The 12,059-nt window shown below is 35.2% G+C and overlaps 1 protein-coding gene across 18 annotated transcripts in view; it reads left to right on the top strand.

Moving 5' to 3' along the window:
* Positions 1–12,059, top strand: part of LARP1B (La ribonucleoprotein 1B) — a 133,972-nt gene that overhangs the window by 13,143 nt on the left and 108,770 nt on the right. For all 18 annotated transcript variants that reach the window (XR_006709881.1, XR_006709880.1, XR_006709878.1 and 15 more), the window contains 4 exons: positions 1,032–1,206; positions 4,442–4,582; positions 9,650–9,793; positions 10,285–10,450. Coding sequence is in view for 15 of the 18 variants with exons in the window: in XM_045467890.1 (XP_045323846.1) it covers positions 1,032–1,206; positions 4,442–4,582; positions 9,650–9,793; positions 10,285–10,450 (626 nt within the window). In the remaining 3 variants the exon portion in view is untranslated. The remainder of the gene's footprint in view (positions 1–1,031; positions 1,207–4,441; positions 4,583–9,649; positions 9,794–10,284; positions 10,451–12,059) is intronic.

Genomic DNA, 12,059 nt, shown 5'->3' with positions numbered 1-12,059 from the left:
AATAAACTACACATGAAGTATACAACTTGATAAGTTTTGACCTGTGAAACCATCACCAAAATCAAGATAATGGGCTTAACCATTACCCCAAAAGCTTCCTCACACTCCTTTGTAATTCTCCCTGTCACATTCCCCTCATCATTCCTGGCAACCACTGATATGCTTTCTGTCACTTATAGTTAATTTGCATCTCTTACAATTTTACATAAATAGAGAGTCCTAGAATAGGACTCCTTTTTCCCCCAGTTGTCACTTAATTATTTTGAGGATTTATTTATGTCATTAACGAGTACCTGTAGTTCATTTCTTTTTTTTTGCCAAGTAGTATTTCATTTTATGAATGGAATGCTGCTTGTCTATTCATCTATGGATGGACATTTGTGTTGATTCCAATTTTGGGCTGTTAGACATAAAGCTGCTCTATAAACATTTGTGTACAAAATTTTGCATGGATATATGCTTTCATTTTTCTTGAGTAAATACCGAGGTAGAATAGCTGGATTGTATGGTTGCTATGTGTTTAGCCTTTGCTGGAACTACCAAACTTCATTCCCCTAATACTCAGTGTATGAGAATTCAACTTGTGTCACACCTTCACAAATATTCCATAGAGTCAGTCTTTTAATCTATTTCTATTAGGTGTGTGGTGGTATCACATTCTAGTTTTAATTTGCATTTCTTTGACTAATGATGCCAAGCACCTTTCCATTTACATTTGCTATCAGTATAACTTTTTGTTGAAGTGTCTGTTCAATTGTAGCCCATTTTTTGAAAATTTGAGTTGTTTTCTTATGATTTCATGTTGAGAGGTGATTATATATTTTGGATCCAAGTGCTTTATCAAATACTTAGCAAATATTTTTTCCCAATCTGTGGCTTGACTTTTAACAGTGTCTTTTGAAAAGTAGTTTTATTTTCAATAAAAATTGTCATTTGTTTTGCAGTATTTAGAAAAGGTTTATTACCACAATTTTTTAGATATGTTAGTGAAAATGTGCATGAAATGATTTCATTCAGAAAACTTTTTGCAGAGTCAGAGTGTCATCAGCCAAGGAAATAAGAAGCTACAAAATAGAAAAGAAAGAGAAGACAAGGTTGAAAAGAGAATTAACACTGAGAGCAAAGAAAGCCGGGAAACAAAATTAGATGGTCCTGGTGAAAATGCCAGTGAGGATGAGGCTCAGTCAAGTAATCAACGAAAGAGAGGTTAGTTCATCTATAACTTCCAGTTTTTCCACCAGTTTTATTGAGATATAATTGATAAAATAACATTGTATTAGTTTAAGGTATATAACACGATGATTTGATGTATGTATATATTGTGAAATGATTTCCACAATTTTATTTTATTAAAAAAAAATTTTTAATGTCTATTTATTTTTGAGAGAGAGAGAGACAGAGCATGAGTGGGGGAGGGGCGTAGAGAGAGGGAGACACAGAATCTGAAGCAGGCTCCAGGCTCCACGTTGTCAGCCCAATGTGGAGCTCCGACCCACAAACTGCAAGATCATGACCTGAGCTAAAGCCAGAGGCTCAACTGATTGAGCCACCCACGCACCCCTCCACAATTTTAGTTCACATCCATCACCTCCCAGTCACAATGTCTTGTTTTGTTTTTTTCTTATGATGAGAACTTTTAAGATCCAGTCTCTTACCAACTTTCAAATATACAATACAGCATTGATAACTATAGTCACCATGCTGTATAGTATATCTCCAGAACTTATTTGTCTTATAACTGGGAGTTTGTACTTTTGATCACCTTCACTCATTTCCCCTATCCCCAGCAGCCACCAATCTGTTCTCAGTTTCTGTGAATTCAGCTTTTTTAGATTCCACATGTAAGTAAGTCTTTCTGGCTTATTTCACTTAGCATAATGCCTGCAAGATCCATCCATGTTGTTGCAAATGGCAGGATATCCTCTCTCATGACTGAATAGTATTCAGTTGTATATTTATACACCATGTTTCCTTTATCCATTCATCTGTCAATGGACACTTACATTTTTTCCATGTCCTGACTATTTTAAGTTAGATGGTCCTGGTGAAGATCTCACTGAGAATGAGGCTGATTCAAGTAGTTAATGAAAGAGAGGTTAATTCATATTTTCATTTTGATTTTAATTTTGTGAGGAAAGTTGTAATAATGAAGAATTGTATTTAATCAATTGATTCCTAGTAGTCACCAATAGGTATTTTGGATTTCTTCAGGATACCATCTGCAATGGTAACTGATTTGCTTTTGTAATATTCTTAAACTATTAAGCTTTCCTTTTTTCATTTTACTTGTACTTTATGTAGGTATAGAATGAAGTTGCACTTATAGAAATGGGTATAGATAGATATTTTTAAGATATATTTCTTAAAAATTGTATGATAATTGTTTCTTAAATTTGCATTGGAACTGCTCCCTATTTTCAGTTTTGGTCAACTTTTTTTTTTTCATAGCATCTCTCCATTAAATTACACTTAGAAGAAAAAATACTGTCCTTGTATCCTTTTACATATTTGTATGCAACTTTTCTTGTATCTAGGGACAGATTATGATTTAACTGCTTTGTAAAAGCATATACTCATTGAGTGTTCTGAGCGTAAGTAAAAGTGTCTTCACAGGGCTTTAGGCAGAAAAGTTCTTTAAACTGTTGAAAGGTCAGTAGCTGAAACAAGGTGAACATTGGGAAAAGTGGCAGGAGATGTTGTTGGTCCACATTGTGCAGGGCTTTCATCACTTGGAATTAGCGTTTTATTTTGAGTGCCATGGGAAGCCATTAAAGCGTTTTAATTCTTGGCGGTAATGTGGCATGGGAGGGGACATTTTATGAAGTGTTTCCAGTCAATTTCTTTAATAATGAATTAAACAATCTCCCATACATTGAACACTTGCTTGAAATTTTTTTAAGTTTATTTATTTTTTGAATTCTTTTTTAAAATTTTTTTTCAACGTTTATTTATTTTTGGGACAGAGAGAGACAGAGTATGAACGGGGGGGGGGCAGAGAGAGAGGGAGACACAGAATCGGAAACAGGCTCCAGGCTCTGAGCCATCAGCCCAGAGCCTGACGCGGGGCTCGAATTCCCGGACCGCGAGATCGTGACCTGGCTGAAGTCGGACGCTTAACCGACTGCGCCACCCAGGCGCCCCTTGAATTCTTTTTTAAATGAGTATCTAATCCTTAGCTGCAGGGTAAGCATATTAATTAGCCTTACGTGATATGATGAGCCAAGGCTAATTGCTTAAAAGTGGTTGACAACAGGACAGACATGTTAGGAAAAAATTTCCCAGTTTCTTAAACAAGTTTATCACTTAGCTTTTTCATACTTCTCAGATAGGTAAGTCTTTTTGACTTCCTGGAATTCATACAGATGACAGACCTGTCATCCTGCTTTAAAATTGTCTTGTTAATCGCTTCAATTAAAACTGATCAGCAAACACTAAAATCCAGGTTTTTCTATTTAAATTCATTTAATCAAGTCATGAATTGACTCTCTTTAGAGCACACAGGTGTTTGTTTGTTTGTTTGTTTTGTTTTTTTTAATCTTCAGAGGAAGGGCTTTTTTATACCTGAGAGACTCACTGATAGAATTTATAGTATAGAATTCAGATAGATTTTTTTTTAAAAGATCTTTCATATTCCTCTTCCTTGTCTGTCCACAGTTTGAAGGATTTATAGGAAATCAGTACTTTAGTTGCATACTGATAATTCCTTTTCCTTTAATTACCTTGGTAGTTTTTCCTTTGCACATGAGTCTTGTTTAGTCAAAAATATATATTGAGCAAAAGACTAAACATTTAGAAACCTTAACTGTGGATTCCATGAATTAGGTAATCTTCAGAATTTCACCACAGTGTAACAATTACAGTATCATGTATTCAACCAGAGAAGTTAAATTGCCTCTCTTAGGTTAGGAAAATGTATAGTAGCTATAAAAAGATTTATTAAGTAGTTAGACAGATTTTATACTCTAATTTTGAAAAACCTCTTTCATTCGTAGTAATCTAGATAAATCAATATTTTAGACAGTGACTTGAAACTGAGTGTTTTGAATTACCAGCCAAACTTTCCAGTGTGTTCATTATAATGTCTTATCGGATATACCCCATTCTGAAGCCTGAGAGTCAAGTATTAGGAGTATTGTATTACACTTAACTATTTTTGAGGAGCTTTTTCATCAGAATTAAACAGAAGAGTGAGCATTTTGTTTGAAAGTAAAAGTTCTAAGGATACTCCATTAAGTGGCTTTTCACATGAACTTTAGAAATGTTTGCGCAGACAAGTTTATTAAGGAGCTTTGTGAGAAGAAGAAAATTATTTTGGTTCTCTACAAGAACATTTAAGGACAAAGTCTTCTGTTTAATTAAACCTTAGAGTCCATTCAGAATTGCAAAGCTTTAATGAAAATTGTGCATTGTCATTAAACAATTTTATTTTGTTTTTTTCAAGCTAATAAGCACAAATGGGTACCACTCCACTTAGATGATGTAAGACCAGACAGTCAAGAAAGACCAGGATCCCGAAACACCTCAAGATGTCAACCTGAAGCAAGTAAATCATCACATAACAATAGGAGAAATGATACACGAAGTAAGTTACATTCTAAAGGAAAAAATTTTGACACTAACGAACTTAGTCTTAATTTTTATAATTTTAATAGCCGTGTATAGTATAAACTACTTAAAAATAAGTTGCAGACATTGTGCCTCTTTTAACACTAAGTTCCTTCAGAGTATATATCTTAAGAACAGTAATGCAGTGTGACTGTACACAGGCAGATTTTCCCCATAATGTCTTTTTCAGGTTTTTTTCTCCCTCCTTTCCGGGATCTAATCTGAGATCACACATTGCTTTTAGTCATCTGTTCTCTTTAGTCTCCATTAATCTGGAATGGTTCTTCTGCTTTTGTCTTTGATGACATTGATTTTTTTTTTTCTGAAGATTTTGTGACAGGTGGTAGATATCTCTCACTTTGGGTTTTCTGGTGTTTCCTCATGATTGGATTTGGGTTATGAATTTTTGGCAGGAATACTGCAGAAGTTAAATGATTTTCTTCTCATTGCATGGAAATGCACATGATCTTGTTTATGTTATTGCTGATATTAACTTTGAGCCCTGGGTTAAGATGATGTACTCTAGGCTTCTTTACTGTCAAGATGCTTTTTTCTCCTTTGTAATTAATATGTAATTTGTGAGAGAGATTTTGAAACTTTGCAAATACCCAGTTTCTCATCAGACTTTTCTCATGAGCTTTAGTTTCCATTGATGATTCTTACCTGATTCAATTATTACCATATTGCAATTGCTGATTTTTCTTACTGCATCATTACTTCTGTATTTATTAGTTGACATTCCACTATAAGGAATGACTTCCCTTATTACCGGTATGGATTTATGGCTTCTTATTTTTTCAGTGTATTATAATCCATTACCATGATTATTTAGTTTGATACTCAGATTGTCCCAGATTTGGCTGGTGGGAGCCTCTTATGGGTGGTATCTGTGTCCTTTTTAAAAAAGCCAGCTTTACTGAGCTATAAATTATATGCATATAAAATACATTTACATTACTGTCACTTCTCCCAGCTATGAGTCTACTTTCTGTCAGGTTAGATTTACCTTTTCTATGGTTTTATATAAATTTTGAACTATACAATGTACATTATGAACTCATGTCTCCTTTTGCTCAGCATAATATTTTTCAGACTCGTCAGTATTGTTCCATGTATCAGTAGTTTCTACCTCTTTATTTCAGAATAGTTTTCTCTTGAATGGATATCCCCCTGTATCCATTCATTTACACATGGATATTTGGCTTGTTTCTAGTTTTTGGCTATTATGAGTAATGCTGCTATGAACATTTGTGTACAAGTTTCTGGGCATGTGTTTTAGTTTCTCAGGTAAACACCTAGGAGTGGATTATTAGGTGGTAGGATGAGTGCATATTTGACTTTAAAATAAATTGTCAAATTGTTTTCCAAATTGGTTGTACCATTTTGTATTTTCATCAGTAATGTTTCATTCCTTTGCTATTTGTTAGGTCATATGTCTTCTGGAATTTTCCATATTTTGGACTTGCTGATTGCTTTGTTATATTATTTTTAACACGTTCTTGTGTCTTTTCTGGATATAATTTTTAAGGTTTGATTAGATTCAGGTTTATTTTTGTTTTGGTAGGACTACTTCTGAATGTGTATTTCTTACAGCAGTAAGAAAAAATTAGGTGTTTCATTTTTAGTTGTATTAAGTTTGAGTTGGTTCAGGTATTGTTAGCCTTATCCATTATAAACTGCCTCATCAGTCTTTCATTTCCCAGATACATTATTTCAATGGGATTTCTCATATCTCAGAAAGCCGAGGAGGACAGGAGGAGAATATGTAGCAACAATTAGATGAGCATTTGGTTTTATAGGTTTCTGAAATCTTAAGTCTGATAATTTAAAATTAAAAAAAATTTTTTTAAGTTTATTTTTGAGAGAGAGACACACACACAGAACATGAGCGGGAAAGGGACAGAGAGAGAGGGAGACATAAAATCCAAAGCAGGCTCCAGGCTCTGGGCTGTCAGCACAGTGCCTGGTGTAGGGCTCGGACTCACAAAGCCGTCTGATCATGACCTGAGCCGAAGTCAGACACTTAACTGGCTGAGCCACCCAGGTACCCCTTAAGTCTGATAATTTCAAAAGCATACATGTTGTCCTGTGAATGGGGAAGGCTTAAGAAAATTTACAAACATAATGCCACTCAAAAGTTTCCAATTATGTTATGGAATACTTTAAACACACAAAAGTTGAAAGAATTGTATAGTGAATACCTGTCTAACCACAACCTAGATTTAGTAATTTTGCTGTATTTAATTCCTCTATTTGTTGAATTATTTGAAAGTAACTTGCAGATAATCATGACACTTCAGCACTGATATTCCAAGAAAATGCAGCACCTAGGAAAAACCACAGTAATTCTCTAGTATCTTCTAAAATCTAGTTATGTTTACTCAATTGTCCACAAAAATGACTTTAAAATTATGAAACTTTCTACAGAAAAACTGACCTTTTTTTGCCTTTGTATCATAGTTTCTCATATGTATCACTTTAATATTTTATTCAAAAAGTAATATACATTCATAATATATTTTACTTATTAAATGTTGGGCGTATAAGAAAACAGGGTTGTAAAGAACAAACATAAAATGAACACTGGGGACTCAGGACCAAGTTTAGAAATGTATATTACCATTACCTTTGAACTTCTGTGTGCCCCATGCAATTTCATCCCATTGCTTCCCTTCTCAGAAGAAAAAAGACCTGAATGTTTGTTTGAATATTTTTATTTGAAGCTGACATTTAGTATGACTCCATTAACATATTCTGTGACAGTACATTTTTTTTTGTGGCAGTAATTTTTTTTTTTTTTTCAACGTTTATTTATTTTTTGGGGGGACAGTTAGAGACAGAGCATGAACGGGGGAGGGGCAGAGAGAGAGGGAGACACAGAATCGGAAACAGGCTCCAGGCTCTGAGCCATCAGCCCAGAGCCCGACGCGGGGCTCGAACTCACGGACCGCGAGATCGTGACCTGGCTGAAGTCGGACGCCCAACCGACTGCGCCACCCAGGCGCCCCAAGTGGCAGTAATTTTTAAACTTTAGTCTAATTTTCTTAGATTAATGCATATTGATGTATTGTTTTTTTTCTTTTTTTAAAAATTTTTTAAAATGTTTATTTTTGAGAGAGAGAGAGCAGGGGCAGGGGAGGGGCAGAGAGAGGGAGACACAGAACTTGAAGAGGGCTCCAGGCTCTGCACTGTCAGCACAGATCCTGACATGGGCTCGAACTCAGGAATTGTGATATCATGACCTGAGCTGAAGTCGGACACTTAACCGACTGAGCCACCCAGGCACCCCGCCCCGCATGTTGGTGTATTGTTGTAAGTCCTTACGTTTGTTTTTTTCCCCCCTGCTAAAGGGCATTTCATATTTGATAAAATCTCTTCTGTTGGTGGACATTTGGATTGTTTCAGTTTTTTTAAAGTGTAATAAATATTTACATTTTTATGCATGTTTTCCAGTAAACATGTACAAGAAGTTCTTTAGGGGTAATTTCTTTCTTTTCTTTTCTTTTCTTTTCTTTTCTTTTCTTTTCTTTTGAGAGAGAGACAGAGACAGCATGAGTGGGGGAGGGGTAGAAAGAGAGGGAGAGACAGAATCCTAAGCAGGCTCCAAGCTGTCAGCACAGAGCCTGACACAGGGCTTGAACCCACAAACTGGAAGATCGTGACCTGAGCTGAAGTTGGACACTTAACCAACTGAGCCACCCAGGTGCCCCCTTTGGGGTAATTTCTTAAGACTGCAACCCATGAGTGCATTATGAAATTGGTGTACTGGGTGATGATCAGGTTTTTCCAAAAAAATTGATAGACTCAGAGTTCTTCACACAGAAAAATTTTTATGACAGTTGTGTTTAAATTACAAAAAATTTGTGTGTTCCAGGGTGTGATATACAGTAAGGCTTACTGTGGGTTGAGGCAGAAGTGTTTGAAAAAAAACTGTATTAGGGTATACATTGAAGAGGATTTGCAGCATCTAGGCCAGTGATTCTCAATAGAGATGATTTTCCCCCACTCCCAAGGGGGCATTTGGCATTGTCTGGAGATAATACTGGTTTTCACAACTTGGAAGGGGTGGTGAGTGAGTGCTACTTGCATCTAGTTGGTAGAGGTCATGGCTGATGCTAAACATTCTGTAGGTCCCTACACTAGAGAGTTAGCTGGCTCAAAGTGTCAGTAGTACCAAGTTTGCAAAACCCTTGGTCTCTAAGATATTTGTACCTTCAAATTTATTTAATTATTCCAATTTGTTTTTCAAAGTGGATGTGTCTGACTTTGCTCTCACTAATTGTATACAGTGTTCTACCTTTTCTTCTTGATCAATATTTGATTAATTATAGGACCTGAAAATATTTGACAGACTGGGGTAGATCAAATATTCTTTGTCTTAATTTGCATTTCTCATGACCAGTGAGGCTGAACACCACTTTTTGCTTATTGCCCATTTGCATTTCCTGTTTGACTACCTATCTTGTAGCCATTTTTCCCACTGAGTTACTGTGTGTGTGTGTGTGTGTGTGTGCATGCACGATAGTGCATTCTATGTGTATTCTGGATATAATTCTTATATTGTACTGCAGATATCATCTCCCAGTTTGTTTTGTGTTTTCATTTCCTTTTTTTCTTTAAAAGGAATTTCTTTTACTTAAATAGAGATGTTTCTTTAAACATTTTGTAAAACTTTTTTAAGGAGTTTTTTTTTTTTTTTTTTTTTTTTTTTAAGGAGTTTTATATAATGCACATTCAGTAGTCTTGGAACGTCTTGAATCTGGAATAGTACCATCTTAACAAAGGACCTCTTCTTTTTTTAGTATATTATTTTCCTTATCAAAATGTTTTCTTTATGTCAATACTTTTGTGGACCCTCTTTCATGCCAGGGACATTTTGACCAATTCCTGTGAGCTCTCTTAAGTTAGTATCTATCTGAAGAATGCCTGGTTACTAACAACTTGTTACAAAATGGGGAGGGGTAGTTGCCATGTTTTCATAAAAATAGTCATGTTATTTACTGTTGCAAATTGGAATGTATAAAAATATTTTTGTTTTTAAAAGGTTGGAGGCGTGATAGAGAAAAGAGAGATGATCAAGATGAAGTTTCGAGTGTGAGAAGTGAGGGTGGTAACATCCGAGGTTCGTTTCGAGGCCGAGGAAGAGGCCGAGGACGGGGAAGAGGACGAGGCAGAGGAAATCCTCGATGTAGGACATGAATTTTGTTAAATTAGATAGAGTTTCAAAAAGTGTGCAAGCCATCTGTTAGTTTTGCCCACTATCCCATATAATGTTTTTTTTTTTTTTTTTTTTAATTTTTTTTTTTTTTTTTTTTCAACGTTTATTTATTTTTGGGACAGAGAGACAGAGCATGAACGGGGGAGGGGCAGAGAGAGGGAGACACAGAATCGGAAACAGGCTCCAGGCTCTGAGCCATCAGCCCAGAGCCCGACGCGGGGCTCGAACTCACGGACCGCGAGATCGTGACCTGGCTGAAGTCGGACGCTTAACCGACTGCGCCACCCAGGCGCCCCCCATATAATGTTTTAACTAATATTTTTTGTCTGATAATTAAGGTGGTTTTGTAATTGTTACCCCTTCAAATACTTGACTTTGGATTTTTCTTTATAGTAACTGTTTCTCTTTTTTAAAAAAAAAAAAATCTGTAATCACTTTTCTTTCTCTTTATTCACATCAAGTGAACTTCGATTATTCATATGGTTATCGAGAACATGGTGAAAGGACTGATCAGCCATTTCAAACAGAACTTAATACCAGTATGATGTATTACTATGATGATGGTACAGGTGTACAGGTGTATCCTGTGGAAGAAACATTGCTTAAAGAGTATATTAAACGCCAAATGTAAGTCGATCAGACATAGCAGATGGGATAGTAACATCAAACTTTAACATCGTTGATAGTGAATACGTTATAATACATTTTTAAGCCGTTTCTTAGTAAAATTGGTAGATTTTTAATAGTATTTTATGTTTTTTTTTTCTAGGAAATGTTAGTGAAGTATTTTTTAAAAATTTATATTTGGTTTATGTTGTTACATAAGACTTCTGCTTTGTTTACTATTCAGGGATTTCTCTGTTTAAAGGGCGTTAGTTGAAAGAATATTGTCATGGTATATTAGGAGTGATTAAATATAAGAATATAAAATTGCCATATAGATATTTGATGTTGAACAAGTGAAGCCTGGCTTATTATTTGCAAATAAATGCTTATATTGAAATTCACAAATGAACATAAATGACAAAAAGTGGTGATAGATATATTTTTACTTAGCAAATGATTTCAAAATTCTAAGTTTGTTTTTTTAACTTTTAAGTTCTCTTTCTTTGTGGCACATATTGAAGGGGAACTACCTAATCTTTTTTAGTTCAAACTTTTTATTCTAGTTTTCATAATAGTTGCCCTCTGAAGTACTGAAGTTGATGTTAGGAGAATATTCTATTGTCGTTAAGAGAAAAAATAACCCTTGTACATATTAGTATTGTATAGAAGGTTTTGCCTATTTATATAGTGTGTTTATATAGTGGTGAAAAAATGTCCTCAAGTGACTGGCATAACCAGTTTGCTGAAATTTGATTACTTTTTTATCCTTAACAAAGTAAAAGAAAAACTATTTTTGAAAGGGTTTAAGTATCTTAAAAACATCTATCTTTATTTAAGAAAGAAAATTGACTCTGTTAGAAAATAATTTCGTCATCGGCATCATCCAGGCATTTTCCTGGGATGTCTTCATGGTGGATTTGATTGGCTTACATACAATACGAAGCAACTTGTTTATTTTGTTCTTGCTTCTTTTGTTACAGTTGACGCAAACACTGAAGAAAAGGGCCTTTTTATGGGCAGAAAGTGCCTGGCATGTGGCTATCAACTTCAAACCACTATTCCTGTCTTTTTTGTAACTCTTGCTGCCAGGTCCCTTCTGACACCTGACAGTGGATATGCAACTCCATGTCAGGATAATCGGCCTCCAATGTGCTCATACAAGTGAGGGAGGAGCAGAGAGCTACTTCAGTGTTGACAAAATTTCTGATCATGCAGTGTAGAATCCAGAGCTTCCAAGGTAGGACATGATAATGTCCCCTAGGACACTGAACAAAATGTCAGACACAGCACTGGGCATGACTCCTTTTTTTCTTGTTGCTGTTTTAGCAATAGGGTTTTTGGCAGATGTTAGAGTACCAGGTTTAGAATGGCTCTTTACTGTTATTCTTTGATTAGTGGACTTCTGGAGGAGTCATGCTTTTGACTTTGTTTTCTTTGAGGTTTCTCATACTTAATATAGATAGGCTCATTGAGTAGGGTTTACATTTTTCTCTTTGAGAAGTTACTGAAAACTTTTTTGCATTTGTGGAAAATTATGCTAAATGTATTTTGAAAGTAAGAGGCTTAACTGTATTAGGGACGATTGAGTTTTTAAAATTATTTTAACTGAAAAAGTATTGTCATTTTTTAT

Source organism: Leopardus geoffroyi, chromosome B1 (assembly GCF_018350155.1).
Source record: "Leopardus geoffroyi isolate Oge1 chromosome B1, O.geoffroyi_Oge1_pat1.0, whole genome shotgun sequence".
Classification (NCBI taxonomy): Eukaryota; Metazoa; Chordata; class Mammalia; order Carnivora; family Felidae; genus Leopardus; species Leopardus geoffroyi.
The sequence above is the reverse complement of the archived record's forward strand: the minus strand, read 5'-3'. Positions and strand labels throughout refer to the sequence as shown.